At 51.2% G+C, this 22,929-nt stretch overlaps 1 protein-coding gene across 1 annotated transcript in view; it reads right to left on the reverse strand.

The window, feature by feature from the left end:
- MPPED1 (metallophosphoesterase domain containing 1) overlaps window positions 1–22,929 on the reverse strand; it is a 64,577-nt gene that overhangs the window by 33,676 nt on the left and 7,972 nt on the right. Inside the window, exon 2 of the mRNA XM_065887720.1 lies at window positions 21,699–21,880. Within this exon, the coding sequence (XP_065743792.1) occupies window positions 21,699–21,880 (182 nt within the window). The remainder of the gene's footprint in view (window positions 1–21,698; window positions 21,881–22,929) is intronic.

The raw sequence follows: 22,929 nt of genomic DNA on the forward strand, positions 1-22,929 counted from the left end.
ATACAATCTGGATGGTAGTTGTTATCGCTGTCTTTAGGGATGTTAGGAGGAGTAAATGCCACGCTCTGCTATGAAATCCAGAAATGTTAGCTGGGAAGATGGAGATGAGAAAAGAGGCCTAAGAAAGTCAGGTCACTTGCCTGGGGTCACACAGCAGCGCTGGAGTCCAAATCGCCTGCCTAAACCTGGGCGTCAAGACCCCCCACCGCCACTGTAGGACAGACAGTCCTTGGAGGGCAGACCCTCCACCCGCCGAGCTGCAGGCCGGCCCCCTCGGGTCCCACGGGGGAGGTACTGGATTCACAGCCCAACACCGGTGCCCGTATTTAAAAGGCAAATGCGATTTTTCTTCTGTTTCATCCTAACAGCCAAAATGTTTAACTTTCAAACGTTTGTTTTTCCTGGGAAATGTTTTAAAAACAGGAACATTCAGTCCTAATCGTCAGTTTAAATGCCTGTTTCAATTGCTACCGCAGAGCACACAGGACGTGAGGCTGAAGGGGACAGCTGAAAGGTTTCTGGGTTCTTCCTCCCCCAAACTAGCCGTTCTGTAGCCAGAAAGATTTTGTGGGAACCTCCCCAGAACACACATGCCCAAACACTTCATGAAAGGCTGCCCAGGGCCCTCACAAGGGGCCAAGCTGGTGACCACGGATGTAACACGCATTCAGAACTCAAGGCTACGGCGCCCCCTCCAGGCCAGGCCCCGGTGGTGCCCTGACCTCTACTTTCCGCAGCAGGACACACCGTGCACCCCTCTGAGCTGCTTGAGGCCTCTTTGCTCATGCTGTCCCATCCACCTAGGACCCTCCTCCTGCCCTTCTTTCTGAGCCAACTTCAACTGATTCTCCCTTCAATGGGCCCAAGTGCCACTTCCTCCAGGCTGCCTGCCATGAGCATCCTTTTTCACCCAGCACTCGGGGCTCCCAGCCCCGCTCAGCCTCAGCTCCCGCTGTCACTGCTTCGTCTGCTTCCCCCACCAGCCGGGCGTCCTCCCAGGCTGGGACCAGCCTGCTTCCTCTCTTGCGCCCAGCACAGGGCTGGCTATGGGGGAAGTGCTCGTACACGCTCACTGAATCCAAGATGTATTTTCATCCACGTAGGATAGAGGATGAGGATCAGATGGTGAGGTCAATGACTCACCAAAGGTCCCCAAGCAGTCCACTACGGAATGTTCCAGAAGGATCATCGTTAAGATGCTGACCAGCCTGTCGGGTGGCAGCCCCCAAACTGTCGTGGCTTTCACTCCCTCAACAGACGTCAAGGTGGACACAAGGCCCAGGTGTGGGGCTGACACCCGGAGGCTCCAGTAAGAGCCTCCCTGGAGGCAGGGAGGCCTGGGTTCAGCCTCAGCTCTGCTACCACATCACCGGACCCGGGTGAGGCCTACCCCTGCTCAGGCCTCAGTTTCCCCATCTATCCCATGAGGAGGTCCTGACCCTTAGAGAGCCCTTTCAGCTTTCTAAGACCCTCCAGGAGGTGCCGGGGTTGCGGGGGGGGCTTCCCAAGGCAGGTGATAATAGGGCCAAACAGCAGGACAGAAAGGGCTCACACAGGGCAGGGCATTGTGAATGCCCACGTGTGCCTGCTTGTTGCTGACATCCTGTGGAATCAACAGTAAAGGAATAAAAAGGTATGACCCTCCACAAGAAGCAAAGCGAGCTGTGGCCAGAGCCCCAGGGGGTTCAGGGACCCAGGCTCAGTGCACGGTCTGACCTAGAACCCATGGGAGCAGGTAGGCCTAGGGCCCCTCCCCCATCACACCTGTCACCATGCCCTTCACCCACCAATCTCCGCAGAAGAGAGGGTATTTACTCTCAAGGGGAAATAACAGCTCCACAGAGCCCCATTTAGGGACCACAAGGCTTGAGGGAGGATGGGCAGTGAGGACGGAGGCTGAACAACAGTAGGATAAAGTGAAAGAATAAACATAGTGACTGTGCAGACCCCAGGCCCCTTCCCCAGTGAGCTCTCAGGTTCTGGAAGCCAGGCTTGGAAACTGGGGAACTCATTTCTGGGGAGAAAGATAAGTCCAGGAGAAAAATCCTACAGATAGTGATACCAGGGGCTCCCCAGAGAGATGGCCAGGACCCCATCACAGTACAACCTCCACCCCCCCACACACACACACGTATACACACAGCTTATCAACAGTTTTCAAACGTCTAGTTCTTAAACACAACACACAGGATCATCAGACCTCAGAGAAAAGCCTCCAAGCTGAAAATGGAGGCAGAGGCCAAAACGAGAAGAAAGGAAATTGGAGGAAAAGGGGCTGATGCAGGGGGAAAAAATAACATATAATTACCACCATTGGTGAGATAACGGAAGATGTTACACGCGTGAAATTCTAGCAGGGTGCTCTTAACAAAAGAAATTAAAACGTGGCAGAATTTTAAAATTTTGGTTAGAGAGTAGAAGATGGAATTGAGGAAATCTCCCAGAGACTGAAACAAAATGACAATAAAGTGAGTACCAGGCAAGGAAAGAGACAAAAATCAGAGAATCAAAACCAGAGGTCCCACATTTGGATACTATGAAAAAGAAGTCAGAAAAAATAGAGGGCAGGGAAATTTTGAGGAAAAAAAAAAAAAAAAAAAAGAATATGAGAGAATGTCCCAGGATTAAAGGACAATATTTGCTCCATTAAAAGGGTTACCTGAGTGCCCACAATAATGAATGAAAAAACCCCCACATCTGAGGCACACTGCCCAGAAACAAAGCAGGTCATGTACAAAGGGTGAGATATCCAAACGATAGCAGAATCTTCAAGAGTGACACAGGAAACTAAAAGAAAACAGAGCAATGCCTTCCAAATTTTGAGGGAAAACGATCTACTGCCCAGAATTCTACACCCAGACAAACTACCAATTAAGACTGATGACAAAATAAAGACTTTTCCTGACATACAATTTTGCCAAGCGTTCATCTCCAGCGCATTCTTTCTCAGAAAGCTACTGAAGGGTGTGTTCCACCAGAATGAGGGAGTAAACCAAGAAAAAGGAAGCCATGGGATCCCGGAACCAGGAGCTCCAAGAGAAAAGGAAGGCGAAGGGAAATGGCGAAGGGGGATCCAGGATGACAAGTGTACACAGGCCTGGAGGGCGGCTAATCCAGACCAGGGCAGGGGTTGGAGGCTCAGGAAGTATAAGAAAAATGGGCCATCAGATGGCCTGGCCCAGCCCACCACATTGCTGAGGGGCACTTCAGACCCTGCAGGAGACAGGGATGAACCACAATGGGTACAAGGAAAGACAAGCAAACAAAGCAATTTACTACTTTAGGAAAAACAACAGGTTATGCAATGAATATTCAACCAAAAACTGTGATGGGACTACAGCAAAAGGATAAGAGAGAAGATGCGTATATACGGGTAGAGAGACTAAGTCTCTAAATTTTCATTTTTCATAGTAAGACATTAAAAAGTAATCCCTAAAACTGAAAAATAAAGAACAGCAACGTAAGGTTGTTACTCAGAGACGTCGTGGTGATAAACCAGTAGCTACCAGATTTGCACGGGGAATAGGAATCAGGACTGGGGAGGGGACCTGGGGAGGAGGCTGCTGGCTTTACCATAAGCCTTGTAGCATGTTGTGACTCATTCTGCACATGTATTACCTTAATGCAAATAAAATTGTGATGAAATTAAAAGGCGGCATTGGAGGCCAGGCACTCCTCGCCTGCCTCCTACCTCTGCCCAGGGCAGCCTGACCTCTCACTGGTTCTACCCGCTGCTCAAAATCTAGAACCAAATCAAACTGGGTGACAATTGAATCTGTAGACTGTTTTGCATGGTACTGACATTTTAAGAATCTGATTCTGAGGGTCTAAGCACTGGGATGACTCTAGCAACCAGGTTCAAAGGCAGGTGACCTGGCCAAGCATCTCCTAACCCTGGTAGGTCAGACAGCCACTGATAACATCACAGGTGTCACCTGCTGAGAGTCTGAGACAGGCTCCCCCCTCCTGCCTTACTTCTAACTCTCACAACAGCCCCACAAAATGGGCAGTAGATTGGCAGATGAAGAAATTGGGACTCAGTGAGTTTAAATAACTACAAAATGGGTAAGCAGAGAAGTGGGATTCCATCTGTAGCTGAAGCCTCAATCTCTCCATTTCTGTCACACCACCAAGACATATTACATTTGCCAAAGAAATATTCCTCAGGGAAAAAAAAAGAAAAAATGGTGCCATATACTTGAGTCCTTATAAAATCTCCCCTGTTATGAGGAGCTCTCAATGATTTTATTTTAAACAACATAACATTTTGGAGATATCTTGTGGCTTCAAAAACAAGCCTTTACAGACCATCTTGAAAAGCAATACAGATGTCAGAACAAGTTAAACGAATTCAGCAAAGGTGCAGGATACAAAAACAACGGGCAAGACAAGCAGTTGCATTTCTATACACTAACAATAAACAATCTGAAAAGGATATTAAGAAAACAATCCTATTTGCAATAGCATCAAAAAGAATAAAACAGGACTTCCCTGGTGGTGCATTGGTTAAGGATTCACCTGCCAATACAGGGGACACGGGTTCAAGCCCTGGTCCGGGAAGATCCCACATGCCGCAGAGCAACTAAGCCCGTGCGCCACAACTACTGAGCCTGTGCTCTAGAGCCCGCGAGCCACAACTATTGAGCCCACGTGCCACAACTACTGAAGCCCGCGCATCTAGAGCCCGTGCTCTGCAACAAGAGAAGCCACCACAATGAGAAGCCCATGCACTGCAACGAAGTGTAGCCCCCCGCTCACCACAACTAGAGAAAGCCCGCATGCAGCAACGAAGACGCAGTGCAGCCAAAAATAAATAAATAAATTTATTTTTTTACAAAAAAGAATAAAATACTTAGGAATAAATTTAACCAAGGAGGTGAAATATTTGTACACTGAAAACTCCAAAATATCTGCTGAAAGAGACTAAAGAAGACACCAATAAGTGGAAAGAAGTCCTGTGCTCATGGACTGGAAGACTTCATATAGTTAAGATGTCAATACTATCCAAAACAATCTACAGATTCAATGGAATCCCTACAAAAATCTCAATGATGTTTCTTTCAGAGACAGAAAATCCATCCTAAAATTCATATGAAATCTCAAGAGTCCCTGAATATAGCCAAAATAATCTTGAAAAAGAAAAACAAAGTTGGAGGTCCCACACGTCCTGATTTCAAAACTGACTACAAAGCTACAGTAATTAAAACAGTACGGTACTGGCATAAATACAGACATATAGACCAATGCAACAGAAGAGAAAGCCCAGAAATAAACATATATGGTCAAATGATTTTTGACAAAGGGGCTAAGAGTGAAAAGAACAGTCTTTCAACAAATGATGCTGGGAAAACTGGACATCCAATGCCAAAGAATGAAGCTGGCCCCTTAACATCATATACAAAAATGAACTCAAAACGGAACAAAGATCTAAAGTTAAGAGCTAAAATTATAATACTCTTAAAAGAAACCATAGGGGGAAAGCTCCATGACATTGGATTTGGCAATGATTTCTTGGATATGACACCAAAAGTGCAGGCAACAAAAGAAAAATATATCAAAATTTAAAACTTCTGTACATCAAAGACACCATCAGCAGAGTGAAAAGGCAACCCAAAGACTGCGAAAAGAATTGCAAATCATATTTCTGGTGAGATGTTAATACCCAGAATATACAGAGAGCTCCTAAAACTCAACAACAAAATCCCCCAAAAATTCCAATTCAAAAATGGGCAAAGGATTTGAATTGAGATTTCTCCAAAATGGCCAATAAGCACGTGAAAAGATGTTCCACGTCACTGATCATTAGGGAACTGCAAATCAAACCGTGAGATAACAACCTCACATCCATCAGGATGGTTACTATCAGAAAAACAGAAAACCGCAAGTGCCGGTAAAGTTGTGGAGAAATGACAGCCCTTGGACACTGTTGGTAGGAATATAAAATGGAACAGCCACTGTGGAAAACAGTACGAAAGTTTCTCAAAAAATTAAAAACAGAACTAGCATATGATCCAGCAGTTCCATTTCTGGGTATATGCCCTGAAGAATTGGAAGCAGAGACACAAACAGGCATTTGTATCCTCATATTCGCAACAGCCCAAAGGTGGGGGCAACTCAGGCGTCCGTTAACAGATAAATGGGTAAGTACAATGTGGCATAGCCACACAATGGAATATAATCCAGCCTTTAAAAGGAAGGAAATTTTGACACACACAACAACATGGATGAACCTTGAGGACATTCTGCTCAGTGAAATGAGCCAGTCACAAAAGAACAAATACTGTGTGATTCTACTTATACGAGGTCCCTGTAGTCAAATTCACAGAGACAGGAAGTAGAATGGTGAGTGCCAGGGGCTGGGGAGGAGTTAGTGTTTAACGGGTACGGCGTCTCAGTTTGGGAAGATGTTCAGGAGGTGGATGGGGTGATGGCTGCATGGCAGTGCGAATGTGCTTCATGGCACTGAGCTGCATACTTAAAAAAGGTTAAAACTGTAAATGTTATGTATATTTAACCACGATTTAAATTTTAAAATAATCTTAAAAGAAGAGAACCAAGGGCCTTGAATTCCAGACACTAGAATTGTGAGCAGGTAGAACCATAGGTTCTTGGAACTCTTAGAATCCTAGAATCTTAGAGCCCTGGAAGCCAATCATTCTAAAAGCAAACAATTCTAGAACTTTAGAAGTCATCAAGGTTTACAGGTGGAGAGGGACTGAGTGGCCATCTAGAGTCTTGGCCCCCTCACCCTTCCCCCTTTATCAAAAAGTCCTAATTGAGGAGCTCCAGGCCAGGAAGCCTATACCTGCTTCCATCCTTCCAGAAAATTCCCAGCATGGATTTCACCTGGGGTTTGACAGCCCTGGATGAAAGACATGACTACGGGGACAGATACCTGGCCTTCGTGTTACCTTTTTCCAAAAGGTTCCTCTGGTGCCTTGTGACACCTACAGACAACCCTTTTAAAGGGGAAAAAAATTGGCCCAAAACAATATTCACTGAAATAAGTATTTGAAAATGATTAAGGCAAAAGGTTCCTATTTTTTTAAATACTTCTTAGTGAAACCAAGTGTTTTAAAGCTAAATAAACATTTTGGAGATTAAGATACATGAAAGTAAAATCATCTTGCCACCTCTGTTGACATTTCCTTCATTCTACAGTCGTTCTCCTTGGCCCTAATAAGTGCCGGACCCTGTGCTGGGAGCTGGGGACAGAGAGGTCCCGACACAGCCTCTTCTCCTGTTGTCTAGTGTGGAAAAGATACACGCAGGAAATCTGGGATCTGTAATGAGGGCGGTACCAAGTCATAGGGAACCGTAAACAGTAGCGAGTTTTCCTTTCCCTGACCAGGAGTGAGGGAGGACCTCTGAAAGGTGGATAAGAAGGAGCACCATAGAAATAGCAGCTCTCCAGGCAGATGAGGCTGGGAAGGGCATCCCGGGAAGGGGACCCCACACAGGCAAAGGCATGGAGGTGGGAAAATCACCTGCTAGGTATTCGGTAATTGCTTAGAAGCCCAGGGCAGACGGGGCAGCAAGTGGGGACAGGCCTGGGAGGGACAGATGGGGTCACACCAGGAGGGGTCTCCACTGCCCGGAGAAGATCTGGACTTCCCCCGGACACAGCAGAAAACCAAAAAAAGAGCATTAAGGGGAGAGGGGATACGGTTGGATCGATGAACAAAAAACTTTCAAACACAAACATGACAAACGTTAGTCTGGAAAGTGACTATTTTGAGAGGTTGGGATGCTACCAGAGAAAGCCCCGCTTTGTCGGCTCCACGTTTCCCCTTCAGGGTCATGGCTGTCAAACCAGCCCAGAATTAGCTCCAAACGGCCTTCTGAGAGCTCTCAGATCTTCATCTGCACCGTGCACGCTCGGAAAGGTGTGCCATTCTTCTTCTTAAGAGAAATCAAAGAAACAAACCTAAACACTTAAAAAAAAAAACCAGAAACCCTGATTTTCTTTAAAACAAATTTCAAAGAACTAAATCCTAACTTTTAAATATCCGATTTTTAAAAAGGAAGGCATCCATGGACTTCCCTGGGGGTCCAGTGGTTAAGACTCTGTGCTCCCAGTGCAGGGGACCCAGGTTCCATCCCTGGTCAGGGAACTAGATGCCGCATGCCTCAACGAAGATCCTTCACGCGACAAAGAAAATCCCTGTGCCACAACTAAGACCCAGCGCAGCCAAATAAATAAATATTTTTTAAAAAGGAAGGCATCCGTGCATGATGTTAATAATAGTAATGAAAGCTCCCATCAACTGGGCATCTACTTTTTGCTGGGCACTTTAGATGCATTCATAAAATAGCCACAACAAAAACAGTAGCGGCATTTATTATTATGTGTTTATCTCACACCAGGTCCTATGTTGAGCCCAGATCAGCCCCTGCCTCACTGAACCCTCCCAATATCAGCCCCCTTTTACAGATGAGAAAACTGAGGCCAGGGGAGAGGACATAACATGCCGAAAGCCAGGTGGCTTGGAAGAACGGAGCCACAATCCACACCCGAGGGGTGTATCCAGACCCACACGCTTGAACAGGATCCCAACTGCAGTGTCTTATTCAATCCTCACAATAGCCTACAAAGAAGGTGTGTCAGCCCCACACTGTAGATGGACACACTGAGGCCCAAGAGAGTAATGATTTTCTCAAGGTTGCGCAGCAGGCATGTGGCCAGGTAGGGCTGGGGAGGCAGTCCCACCCGCTCCAAAGCCTGCATCCTTTCCACTGGCTCCTCTGTCACTTCAGGAATTTAATTTATAAATAATAAATGGTAATAGCGAGTGCCTACTGGGGCTGGTGCTGTCCGTGGTGCTGAAGACGCAACATGCCTGAGATAGACAAGATCCCTGCCTTCCAGAAGTGGACCTTCGTGGGATATGGGCAATAAAGGAACAAAGAATTAAGTACCAGGTCAGGTGAGGATAACAGATATGGAAAAATGAAGCCAGGTGAGCAGGACAGGGTACACTGGGGTAGAGAAGCAGATCAATGTAGGGCCATCAGGAAGGCCTCTCTGGAAAGGTGACCCCTGAGAGCCAGGAGCTGGGTGACCTCGGGGAAACCACATTCCTGCACCGGGTCTCAGTCTCCTAATCTGTGAAGTGGGAATGGCATTACTCAGGACCCAGGCTGTTTGCTTCAAGGGAGAGGTGAGCAAACAACATGAAAGCACTTTTACACTGTAAAGTGTCATCCAGAAAACAACCGTCGTTGTTCAGCCCTCGTGAGACTTGTACACAAGGCTTTGCAGCAAAATGTGTTTTTCACGTGAGAAATGTAAGGTCCCATCCACAACTTAAACATGACTTTACTTAGTTGGTCCTGATGTTATAAAGCGTTACTCCTGACCATAAATATCAGCACAGACTTGGTAAGGAGGAATCTGCTAATAGCAAGGGTTGGGATTTTCTGAATATACAAGGGGAAGTTCCCACATGAAACAGGTCACCTTAGGCATTAAAAGAAATACTTTAAACACTTTAGAAGAGCATAGGCCTCGATTCCACTTTAATTTACTGTGCGATCTTGGGCAAGTTCTTCGCCTAAGCTTGGTTCCTTCTCCCATAGAGACAGGAACAGCAGAGACCTCAAGGGGGTGTCTTGCCCCTACAGTAGCCGTTAACCCGCTGTGGCTATTTAATTTCAAACTAACTGCAATGAAATGAAGCACATAAGTCAGTTACTCAGTCACACTGGCCCCATTTCAAGTGCTCAAAACCCACGAGAGGCAGGTGGCCGCAGTACTACTGGACAGCTCAGGTCTAGGGCCTTGCTCCTCCTCGGCTGGGAGCTGGCGCGAAAGGCAGATGCTCCAGCCACCCCAGGCCTGCTGCATTGAGATCTGCGCTTTAACAAGATCCCCCTCCCCCAACCTCTCTAGGGAAATCTCATGCACCTGAAGTCTGAGAAGGGCTGCCTGGGAGAGGGCAGGTAGGGAGACGCCCTATGAGAAGACACCCAATGACAAGGATGACAGGGCACTTTCCATACCCTCTCTTAGCGGTGGTCACAGTCTCCAAACCGAACTAGTCACAGAACTTCTGACAAAGGCTGCGCTGAGTCCAGGTGCAGAAGGCAGGCAGGGGAAGGTGGTGTGGACAGGAAAATGGAATCCCTCAGACATTTCAGAAGTTTGTGTGCACACGGGGACAGAATATTTCAATTCTGTGCTGGCCAGGATTTTCTGACTTGTTGACTATTCCTGTTTTGGAATGAAGTCCAACATGAAAATGACATTTAAAAAAAAAACCCACAGGCTGACTTCATATCCAAACACATCTCTCCATGTTTGTAGAAAAAAAAAAAAGAAAGAAAGAAAAGAAGCATACCAGCAAGAGAATCTTGCTTCCCCCAATTCGTGAATGGCCAGCAAGCTATTTCTCTTTCAACCAACGATTTCCTCTGATGGTTCCACAGCCTTGCCCCAGCGCTGACGCTGACGAGTGAAAATGCCTCAGAGCACAAGTTGTTTCTAACACTTCATCTCTCACCTGCACAATCACCAGCCTGGGAGGAAGGCATCAACATCCTCCACTGGACGGATGAGGAACCAGAGATGCAGGGCAGGGGAGTCACCTGCCCTCCGTCTCACACCTGGGAGGCAGGTGAGTGTCTAACCTGATCACAGGCTACCACTTCACCCAGTTCTGTCTCCACCGTGTCATGGCCTTTTCTTGTTTATATTTCTCTCGAGTAGGAGTCTTGGTTGTTTTGCTACCCACTGTATCCTCGGCATCTAGCAGAGTCTAGGACTAGGTATGTGCTCAGTAAATGTGTGTCAAATGAATGAATGAATGAACGGTAATGGCAGCAGCACCTCCAGCCTCAGACCCTTGGTTAGCCTGCCCCTTCGAGCTGGAAGGCCTGCACCCCACCGTCCACTCATCCGAACACTATCTAAATGCCAAGGACCCCGTCAAGTGCCACTTCCTACGTGAAGCAACCCCACCAACCCTACTTGGTCCCCACGCAGCCTCTGTTTCTCCCACTTGCCCCTCAGGCCCTCCATGGAACTCCAGCCACGTGCCTCCTTGCCGGTCTTCAAATGTGCCACCGACACTCCTGACTAAGTGCTGCTGGCTCTGTCCAGAATGGCCGCCCCCCGCAGACATTTGCATGGCTGGCTCCCTCCATTCCAGTCTCTGCTCAAATGTCACCTCATCAGAGGGTGATGTCATGCCCTGTCCTCTTATCCCTGATCCCCCAACATATCAAAGCTCTGTTTATCCATGGCCTGTCTTCTGTGTGTTCACTGCTACATCCTCGGTGCCCAGAATCAGGCCCTGCACGTAAAAAGGGGTCAGCAAACACCCACTGAGTAAAGAATCAGGTGCAAATGGGAAAACACACAATAATGATGAGGACTACTAAGGGATAGGGTTAAAACAAGTGAGAAGGGAGACACCAGACAGCAAAGATACATAAGATGGTGGGAGGAGGGGCGGGGTGGGTGCACTCCAGGGACCTTCGGGCAAGAGTGGCAATGTTGATTAATTTTAGGCTAAGTTGGATACGCATATTAAAATATTATGAGTAACCACTAAACAAATCGAAAAGGAATGTAGAATTTCCAAACCAGTAGAGGGGAAAAAAAGGAACTTCAATCAATCCAAAAGAAAGCAGAGGAGGGAGACAGAAAGCACAAAATGAATGACAGATATGTTTTATACACTGGGGAAGACTAAACAAATATTCATTGTTATTACTCAAGTACAAACATCTTTACCGAGGTCCTCCTACACAGAAACGACCAGGGCACAGGTCTGATCCCCAAGGGACTCACAGCTGAATGAAATAGACATCAAACGTCCACAGGGGATGGACCATTCAGGGGGGCTGGCACATTTCCTCCTCCCATAATCACAGCCATTTGCCAAATGCATCTATCTTTTTCACCTTGGCCCCCAGGAAGCTCAGGCTCCAATTTCCAGCCCACAGAGTCCACATGAGCCCCAGGTGTTGATATTCTAGGCACTCCCTCTGAGCTGCTCTGATTTCTTTTTCTTAACACTGGCTTTTAATTTATCATCAACACTCTACCATTTTACTATTCTTATTGTTTTTATAAACCGTCTCAAATCCTTTGACACAAGGTGGGGTATAAATTAGCAAGCAAAAAGTCCAAACGAACAACAAAACACACAAAATAAAACGAAGGAAGAACTTTCAAAGAGCCCAGATCTTTCAGAGAAATGCCCTTCTCCCTTATTTAAACATTAAAAAAAATATATATTTTTTTAACTTAAGGCAGAGATTTTTAGGATGATGGTCTTAAAAAAAAAAAACCACTGCAAAACATGTTCGAAATACACACACACACACACACACACACACACACACACACACACACACACACCAGGGGTCTCATTTCACTTCCAAAGCCATTCTGTTGTAAATAGATAATTAGCACTTAAGCACACCTTTGGGGGGGGGGGGGTTTATATATTAACATGAAAATACTGTAATTATGGTTGGCCAAAATCGCTTGACTACCACTTAGAATTCTAGATTTTTCATCTGTATTAGAAGTTAACTTTCTCTCTTTTAGCCCCTGAAACGCAGCTTGGCTTTGTGAGAAATTCTTTTCGGTGAAGAATAGAGCAAGTTAATCTTCTGAATCCACTGCGCTCTTCCTCTAGATTTTTACCTGAGCACGGGTCTCCCGCTCTCTGGGCGAGCACGCGTTTACAGTCACCCTGGCTGCTGCGACTACACGCAACCAGAATTCCTCAACACCAACGTGCTTCTGAGCAGACGCAGCCAGAAATGACACGAACCCAGAGTCCAAAAATTTTTTTTTGTCTTAATTATTCAATCTCGGGTCTTTGCGGGAAGAGCAACCTGTTTCTGAAAATGTCTGGATCAGGACATTGTAGCCAACTAATGAGCAAAGGAGCCAGAAGCCATTTGAAGTCTACTGTACACATCCAGGGACGATTATTATGAGCTCTTTAGAAAATGAAGTTGGTTGGATATTTTGGTTGAAGTGACCACAGCACAAGGTTCTTCTTTTCCTTTTTCGTTCGCTTAACAAATACTTGGCGATAAACACTTGCCCGCGTTGTCTGCTCTCTGCCCCCTTGGCCACCTCCAGGTCCACTCCCAGCCCTCCTGCCTCTCCTGGAGTCCCAGCGTCCTCCCCTGTCTGCTACGGTCACGCACCACCCAGCAGCCAAAGGGGACTTTCAAAACACTGAGTCAGGGCTTCCCTGGTGGCGCAGTGGTTGAGAGCCCGCCTGCCGATGCACGGGACACGGGTTCGTGTCCCGGTCCGGGAGGATCCCACGTGCCGCAGGGCGGCTGGGCCCGTGAGCCATGGCCGCTGAGCCTGCGCGTCCGGAGCCTGTGCTCCGCAGCGGGAGAGGCCACAACAGTGAGAGGCCCGCGTACCACACACACACACAAGAAAGCAAAAAACACCGAGTCACACCATGTCCCCCCCACCGCTCTGTGGCCACTTTACCACTCAGAATAAAATCCACATCCTCGCCCTGCGGGTCAGCAGACTGGGGCCTCCCTCCCTGGCCTCTGCCATCACTGGGCTCAGCCCTGCAGGCCTCGGGCTGCACCCCAAACAACTCTCTCCGGCTCAGGACGCTCTCGGAGAGGCCTTCCTAGATCACCTACGTCAAGACACCTCCGACCCCCGTCACTATCACCTCGCCCTGATCATTGATCTGATTCATCCATCCAATCCCCTAAATGATCTTGTCTGTTTATAGTAAGTCCCCTGCTACGAACCTTTAAGCTGCGAACTTTCAAAGATGCGAACGTGTAGAGTACAGCAGTATAGTATTTTTATTTCAAGCCCAGGACGTCCGGAAGCAAGTGTAAAAGCAGTGGTGGTGTAGTACTATACAGCCGATTGTGTTACTTGGGTCCCTAGGCTAACTTTGCTGGGCGTACAGACAAATTGGACCTAGGAACGTGCCTTCGGAACGGAACTCGTTCTTATGTAGGGACTTACTGTACTTTGCTTATCGCATGACCCTGCATTCGTCCTCGGGCCCTCCTGGCAGGGGCTACATGGGTCATCACCAAATCTCCAACACCAAGACAGGGAACACAGTAGGCCCTCCGCTCAAGACATGGGATGACTGGGATGCGTGTGGACCCCTCCCCTGTTCTCCCGCGGCTGTGAGTCCTGACCTCGGTCAACGTGAGGCCTGTCAGACTGGACCTGCTGGCCAGCTGAGCTGCCCACACCCTGGGGACTTCGACCAGTCCCAGGAAACCCATCCCTCCCCCACCACCCTGGCCGCGTGGGGCAGGACAGCGGGATGACTCTGCCCAAGGAAACCCAGAAGGTGTCTGGCCCCAAACCTGGGGTGTGCACGGCCCGGGCGGGGTCACCCAGGTCCTGTCTCTCAGGCCTGATACGCTGGATGCCCACCGCGGAGCTTCCACGGCCCGCGGCACTTCCACGACCCGGGGCAGGTACCGGGCATAAAGAGACACAAGTGAACACACACAGGTAAGAGACTCTGGGAAGAAGGTGTCCCACTGTGGGGAGGCTGGAAGGATGGCGGTAAAAACAATTTGTCTCAGGAATAAGACAAAAGCAGCGACTTGGACAAGCTGCCGGGGACAGAGCTGTGGGGAGTGGTGACCCAGAGCAAAGCCTTCCCGAAGCCTGGCCTCACCCCAGAGGAGGGGGAAGGGAGAGAAGAGAAGGGCCGAACCCGGGCAGTGGGTGAGGAGGTCAGCAACCTCTAGCTGCATCCGAAAAAACTGTTTCCCACAGAGAATAACAGTTCTGTGCCAGGGAGCAGCTCCTGCTTGCTGGGGATCCTGGGGAGCACGGAGATCCTCAGCCCCACCTACAGCTCCTGCCAGCTCCTGCTCCTGAGTCCAACAGCAAGGAGGCAAAAGGACGCGCGGAGCCCATCTCTGCACCAACCCCCTACGGCCCTCGGGCCCTCAACGTAGTGGCAAATGAGGCAAAAAACAGAGAAATCACCTCGGAGTGATTTCTCCGTTTCCCTTTCTCTCCCTTCCTCCCTCACAGATTTTAATTAAGGGTTTACTTGCAAAAGACCTAGCTCTATTTAACTAAATCCTTGGACCCCTTTTACATTGTCTTATATATTGTTTTATGCTAGGGCGCCAGTAAAAAGTTAATTATAACTTCTAAACTCTCCATTGCCAGTCCTCATCTTCCTCCCCTGCCTGATGCCGCTAAGGGTAGTGCCACTTAATTAACCACCCCCTTGTGGGTAACCAGACCTCTCGACGCTTTCTTCAACAGACTCCCGTGAGCACCCCTGGGGACAGGCTGGGCTGGGTCCTGAGGACCTGCACGGACTAGGCGCCGTCTCAACCCTCGAGGGGCTCACAGGATCCTGCAGGAGGAAGGGGAGGCTGGCAGGACGGCCCACTTGGGACCCCAAAGCAGCTCGGCAGGTGATGGAAGTGAGTGAAGAAGACACGGGCAGGACAGACAACAGCAGGGCGAAAATAGTGGGTGGCCCTGATGGCCTCAGAGGGAAGGGAGCAAGGATACCGGAGCTGTGGTTGGGAGGGTCTCAGTGGAGGCCTACGTCTTACGACATAGCCTCTGGGGATGGGGCTGAGGTCTGGGAGTTCAGTTTGGGACCTAAAAAACGAGTCTAAAATCCTGGTGCACAGCCAGGAGGAGGTGTCTTCTGAGAAGACTGATTAATATACCGGCTGGATCTCAAAGAGGGATCAGGTCTGGGAGGAGATGGAGGTGTCTGCGAGTCTGGGCAGAAGCAAGAGCAGGGGGGTATGACTATCATCTGGAAAGAAGGGGTCGAGAGGCCCACGGTTGGTCCCAGGAGGAGCCACTTTCGGTGAGAAGGAGGAGAACCAGGAACAAAAGGAGGAGATGGAGAAGCAGGGAACCCAGAGAGGGAGGTGTGGAAGCTGGGGAAGGAGAAGCCAAGCTGGACGGGGCAGCATCAGGCAGGTGGGGAGGCGGAGAGGAGGGGTGAGCACCCGGCTGTGGCCTCTGGGCAGTCGCTCTGAGGCCAGAGCCGGGGTCTGAGGCTGCAGGAGCCGGGGGTGGGAGCAAGGGACGCAGTGGTTGCAGGCTTCTCCTGACAGGGGCGTGGGGAGGCCAGCCTGGCCCCTGCCAGTCGCAGAGAGCGGGCTTTCCGGCATCCTATGAACTGACAGCTCTTGAGGACATGGCTGTCACTCAGAGCCAGAGGCAGAATTTGGCCTGGTGTTCTTCCCTCGGGGAAGATGCAGGCATGTCGCGGCCTCAGGGTCAGGCGCTGCCTCCGCAGATGGCATCCTGGGAGGCGGGTGCTCCCGGGCGCTCGGCCTCCGTCCCCACCCTCAGCATCCCCCAGCTTCCAGTGGCGAGCCCAGGCTCACCTGCCGGCCTCAGCTCCTAGGCTTATCCTGGAGACCCCCACTCAGCCTCTGCCCTTTCGCAGACCCTCCCGGAGTCCCGTATTGCGACAGCCATGCCCACACTCTTCTGCGTCACAGCCCGGCCCTCCTCGAAGCCCCGTTTACTGCTGTCCCACCCAACAGCAACCAGCCCCACTGGGGACGCAGGGACCAGCTCACAGTGCATGCACCCCGAGTCTACACCTCTGTCCAGGGCCTCCCCCGGCTGAGGCACTGGCTGGTGCTAGGGATGAGACTCGCCCTGCCCTCCAGGGGCTGACAGTCTCAGGGGGAGGCAGGGCGGACGGGAGGCATGAGGACACAGACAATTCCCTCCACAAGGTGAGGGCCACCACCAAGGACTGAACAGGGAGCCCTGGGCGCACAGGGAGAAGGGACCAATGCCGCCCAGTGGGGCAGGGAGAAGCTTCACAAGAATGACATTTAGGGGTGGGTAGGACTCTGTCGGGTGGATGAGAAAGAGCCTTCCCAGCTGGGGGACAAGCATGAGGCAGGGCCCAGGTGGGGCACTGGAGTCTGCCAGTGTGGCTGGAAGAAGATGGCTCGCCGACCTTGAGGCTCGTTGATTTCCCTGTGTTCGTGGCGGACTCAGCTCAGGGAGAGGCAGGCTTCTTACGACAACAGCTGCCACTTCCGGAGGGCTTCTGTATGGGAACATGATTCTTCAATCCTCCCCACCCCCATGGGGTAGGTAAATAATTCTTCCCATTTTACAGATAAGGCACAGAGAGGTTGAGTGGCTAAGCTAAGGTCACACAGCAAATAAGAGGCTGAAGCAGGGGTGAAGACAGGTCTGCCTGACTTCCAGGAGGGAGCTCTTAACCTTCACGCCGTCCCACCTCCCTGCACAGACACGACTTACTGGGCCAACCAGTCTGTGGGCTCCACGCTGCCGGTCCATCATCACGCAGTTACTGCGGGGGAGCAAGGAGCTTCCAGCACATCCTTTTCCATTTTCAGCCAATTTTGCTCTTCTTTTCACTCTTTATAGCCAGAAAGCCCATCCTTAGCAATTTTTTAGCTGCTTACGGGGACATTTACAAATCAAGCTGGTGTTTCTATTTCATGAACGTATTTGGGATACTAATGGCCGAAGGGAAAAAGGGTCTGCTCAGAGGGGCCCTGTCATCCCCAACCCAGCGGCCCCCAAAGAACACAGACCCAGACAGAAGCCTGCAAGTGGGCAAAACGTGGACACCACGCACACCCAAGCCAAGAGCAACGCAGCCGACAGCAAATTACGGTCGCGTAAGTTTAGACGCACCTCTCCTCAGTTAGGTACCTCTTACAAGGAGGGCCTTTATTAACTTTTTAAACCTTCTCCTGTCTGTCTGGAGGTGCCCCCTGGAATATGATTTTAGATGCTTTCCGTAAGATCAATGAACAGGGAAGAAGCTGGTTATGAATTTCAACTCTGTAACTTTCTCACTCGGGCGGAGGAAGGGCTTGGCCAGTGGACCTGAGAGGTGGATGGGGCCCCGCTGGCCTAGGGAAGGGGCTCCAGGGGAGAGCTTCTGAGTGGCTGGATGACACCAGCACTGATCTGAGCCCAGCGCGGCCCCTAGCCCCATCCTGGGACACACTGCACCAGACACCAGAGAGGCCAGCATTTCTTTAAAAACAGCGAGATTTTAGTGTTGCCTTTTTAAAGCTACGAGAATAATACATGCTCCCTATAGAAAATCAGAGGGAAAAAAGAAAGAGAGAGCCATAAAGAAGGAAATAAAAATCCCTCATGATCCCATCTCCCAGACATCGCTTCTGGAACATTCCAGAGCCTTTGCCCTCACTGGCCTTGCTGTCTCCACAATCCAGGCCTTTTAAAAGGTCACTCCCATACACAAACCTTCCCAAAGACCCCATGGCACTTAGAATCAACCCCAAACTCCTGCCGCTGGCCCACAGGGCGTATCTGAACCAACCGGTGACAAACCCTCCACACTGCACACCTGCCTGCCTGCCCTCAGGTCCTCTGCAGCCGCTGGGCCCCTGCCTGGAATGTCCCTCCTACATCCCCTCACTCTCACCCAAAGCCACCTCTTCAGGGAGGCCTTCCATGGCGCCTCAAGGGGCTCTCAGTCACCATCACGCCCCCCGGGGCCAGCGCTCTGCCATCCTCATCACGTGAACGGTTCTCTTACTGCTTCTGGTGTATCCACCCATCCACTGTGTCCCCATCACCAGACGCAGCACCCTGTCCTCACTCCCCACCATCACCCACTGCATGGGACACGCTTGCACAGAGCCCTCAGTGAGGTGTACTGAATGGACGAATGAATACCCCTGCGGTCTTTGCTGAGTGTGTGTGCGTGTGTGTGTGTCTGCAAGAACTGCCCACACAGCTGAGATCGCAGGTCAACTCCACACACTTTTACCCACAAATCATCTACTGCTTCTCCCTGCAACTCAACGTGAAGGCTCAGGTCAAGTAGGTCCCACTGCCTACTGTGGGACCAGCCCATGTCCCCTACCTCTACCCCAAGGGGGCCCTGATCTGCAAACACCAGCTCCTGGAGGCAGTAATAACACCTACACAGCCCTTTACAGTACACACACTCGAACATTTCCTCCATCCCAGTGGAGTCTCAAAACAACCTGCCTCCAAAGAGGCAGGCAGGTCAAGGGGAGCCTGACCACCCCCAGTTAAAACGAGGCCAGGGGGGCTCAGAGCGGTCACATGACTGCTATCACCTGGGAGAAAGCTGACCCTGGACGTCTGGCCCCAAAAGGCACAGCCCACACCTTAACTTCGAATCAGTGAGGTTTCACCATAAAAACAAGAGAGGTGATAACAGAGGAGAGGACGAGAGCTCAGCTCTGGAGTCCAACTGCCTGGGTTTAAACCCCAGCTCTGCCACTTACTAGCTGTGTGACCTTGGGCAAGTTCCTTCACTCCTCTGGGCCCCGGTTTCTCCTCTGTCAAGTGGGGATGACAATAGCTCCCGCCTCGTTCCCTCATCAAGAGAAGCAAATGATTTAATAATATACATAAAGGCACATGCCAACACTCAATAAACACGGAGCCCTTTATAAAACCACCCTGAGCCCATCTCTGCCACATCACCACACCCCTGGCACGTGAACCACCAGCCCACAGAGGTGAGTCACCTTGCGCAGTGGGCCAGTTCCCAAAAAGCCAGCTGCAGACGGACCGCTATAAACCCACTCCTACTGATGCCCTAACTCCCATGCAAATTCCTCCAGCTCTGTCACTCTTCAGGCTGAAGCCCCGCCCAGCCCACTTGAGTGACAAACACTGACATCTGCAAACACTTCAAGGCTGCCAAGGGGAGAGGTTCCTTTTGTAAAAGGGAGACCCCTCTGTAAGTTCACCCTTCCCACCCGTGATGATCCAGGCAAATAATCAATAATCAATAAATCAATAAATCAATCCCACGTCAAGTGCAGACATGAAGAAAGCCTCCTAAGTTCCTCCAGCACGAGGAGGCGAGTAAAGAGATTCTCCTAAAATGGCCACATCTCACCGTGCTGGCCCTCCCAGGCCCCTGCTTTCCCCTTATCTGCAGAGTCTCAGGGAGCCCCCACCCCTCTTTCCAGGCTCATCACCCTCACGTTCTCCAAACCTCCTCCCTCCAGTCACAACACGTCATGCCACCTCTCAAGTGTCCCCCCGCAGGCTTTGGCCTCCGCTGTCCCCTCAGCCTGCAGCTGCTCTGTTCCCAGCACCATCGCCCAGCTCCCCAGGCCGGGCCCAGCCCAACGGCGGCTTGTCCCAGAAGCCGCCCCAGCCTGGGAAGCGGCCACCGCCAGCCTCTGCACTGAGATCCCACAGCCCTTGGCCATCACCCCCCTGGCACATGCAACTGTTGGGTTCATTTACTCACTCAGCTTGGAGACGAGCACGTCTGGGCCGGGGGGGACATCGGAAATAGTCCCTCACTTCGGGAACCTCAGTGCAGGGGAGCCGACATCGTCTTCTGTCAGATAGGGGTCTAAACGGCACCCACCCCAAATGGCTGTTCCTCAAATTCAACCAGGCAGTGGTGGTAAGGAGCCTGGCACACAAGCAGGTGCCCGGCCACCAGCGACTCCTGTTCTCTGCCTGGGACACGGACTCAGCTCAGCCTCACATCTTTTGAGACCCACAGCAGGGGGACAAGAAACCAGCCTCCGTGAGGGTCCCCTCCTAGGAAGCAGCCCGGACCTGGAAGCAGCACGGGGCGTGGGGAGAAGCCCAGGGCAGACTCACCGACAGGAGCCCCTCCCATGCCAGCCTTCACAAGGCTCAGCCCAAACAGGCCCCTTGACGAGAACTTCCCATTTGAATAATCAATATTTAAAGCTCCAAGCCTGCCAAGGGGAGTGCAAGGCCTTGCTTGTAAATATTTGTCTCGACTGGCAGAGCCAGCCTCTCCCGCTGCAGCCACCCGCCTCGCTCCTGGCCCCCCTCTGCTTGCACAGCTCCCAGCCAACTGCACAGCGGGATGCCCCTGGGGAGGCGGGGGACCGTCTGGCGGCCACGAGGGGCTGCACGGGGAGGTGGGCCCGCCCCGTACCCAGGCCTCTGTGTCAGCAGCCCAGTACACCGGGCAGCCCAGGGGCCACCACCCATCTGTCTCCTGGGGCCATGGCAGAGAGATTCGCTGTGAGGTGTCTCTGGATTCCAAGCAAACGGCTTTTCCCAGGAGGTACCCCAGATTTATGTCTTTCTTATTTTGGAAGAAAGCAAAGCCAAGGACAAAACCCTAGGGGCGTGCTTGCAAATCGTGGCCCACCATCTCCTATGGCGTGGGACGGCACTCCGCTGCCCACGGAGGAACCCACACCGGGCCCCCTGGGCTCCTGCTTGGGGCCACGGAGGCCTGGAGGGTCCCCTCACTGGAGAAGCCGTCAATGACGGTGGGTGGCTGTACCTACCAGCTGAGGTGCCTGCCCTGACATCACTGTTCCCAGAGAGTCATTCATTCATCCGCCCATTCAGCCTCTTATCCGCTCATCAATTATTTACTCGGCATCTACCTGTACCAGGCACTTGGGGCTGGACACACACGTGGACAAAAACAAACCTGGACAAAATCCCTTTGGGAGGAAGTCTCCCAGGCCAAAAAAATCCCATCAACAAATGGAAAATCACAGCAGAGACAAGCGCTGGGGTAGGAGACCTCCTAGGTGTCATGGGAGAGTGAGAGGGGTGTGGCCTGGTCCCGGAGGTCAGGGGGCTTCCCAGGGGAGGTGGACAGGTGACAAAGTCCAGGGAGGGGCCGGGCAGAGCAGGGAGGAAGGACGGTGGGCAGGGGGCCGCCCGAGTCCGGCTGCTCACAGGCACCACCCCTTCTGGCACCTACCCAGCCACTCGTTGAATTTCTTCACCTCGCTAGGGAGCCCCAGCTCGGTGAAGTCCCCGGCATGGATGAGCACGTCGCCGTAGGGCATCTGGATGGGGTCCGTCCTCGAGTGGGTGTCAGACACGCAGACAAAGCGGGTGTATCCGGGCGGCTTGGGGGCGTCATGAGGCACCGGGTCCACCCTGAGGGGAGAGAAGATCATGGGGTCATGGGGTCGCGGCGCTGCGAGCCTACAGCTCACGTCCCATCAACTCAGACCACAGCCAGGTCAGATCACACGTGGTCCAGATCACATCCGCCTGCCCACCTGCGTCCGAATCCTGCCCCTCCTGATCACTAGCCGGGCAAAACATTTCCCCCTGAGCCTCAGCTTCCCCTCTGTAACGTGGGAAGCCCTGAGGGTTGTTGCGAGGTAATGAGTGGGAAGGGCTGACAGGTACAACCGGGCACCTGTACCCGCCTGCACCTGTATGGCGACTACAGCTAACCTGCTGCTTGACAAGTAGTACCTCTCTACCTTTTTTTTTTTTCATTATCAGCGCTTAAGGGGCCTTTTCTTCTTTTTTCTTTTTTTTTTTTTTTTTTGCGGTACGCGGGCCTCTCACTGTTGTGGCCTCTCCAGTTGCGGAGCACAGGCTCCGGACGCGCAGGCTCAGCGGCCATGGCTCACGGGCCCAGCCGCTCCGCGGCATGTGGGATCTTCCCGGACCGGGGCACGAACCCGTGTCCCCTGCATCGGCAGGCGGACTCTCAACCACTGCGCCACCAGGGAAGCCCAAGGGGCCTTTTTAGATGTTTTTTCTACTCACCCCTCTCTCATAAAGTTCTAACACCACAGATATGCTGTATATCTGTTCATTTACTGTGCGTGTTTATCTGTGCTTTAGAATCAGAGTAAGATTTTTTTCACCCCCCCAAACCAGTTTTCACCCCCTTGGGGCGTGCTATCAGCCCCATCAGGGATGCATGGACTGAGCTCCACCTTCCAGCTGGAAGATCCGACTCTCTGGCACTGTGCAGAGACAGCACAAGTAGCATCCGGGCAGAGCCACAAGGGAAGGGGGGAATTTCGTGGGAACTTGTGAAACAAAGCACTGAAGATAGGCAGCAATTTTCCAAAACTATGAGATGGTCCGATAGGGTTTAGAACAAGGGCTTTCCAAGGTCCTGTAGGAAAACAGTTCTGGAATCAGAAGACCAGGCTTCAGATCCCAGATCTGCTGCCCGTCAC

This window comes from Phocoena phocoena, chromosome 11 (assembly GCF_963924675.1).
Source record: "Phocoena phocoena chromosome 11, mPhoPho1.1, whole genome shotgun sequence".
Classification (NCBI taxonomy): Eukaryota; Metazoa; Chordata; class Mammalia; order Artiodactyla; family Phocoenidae; genus Phocoena; species Phocoena phocoena.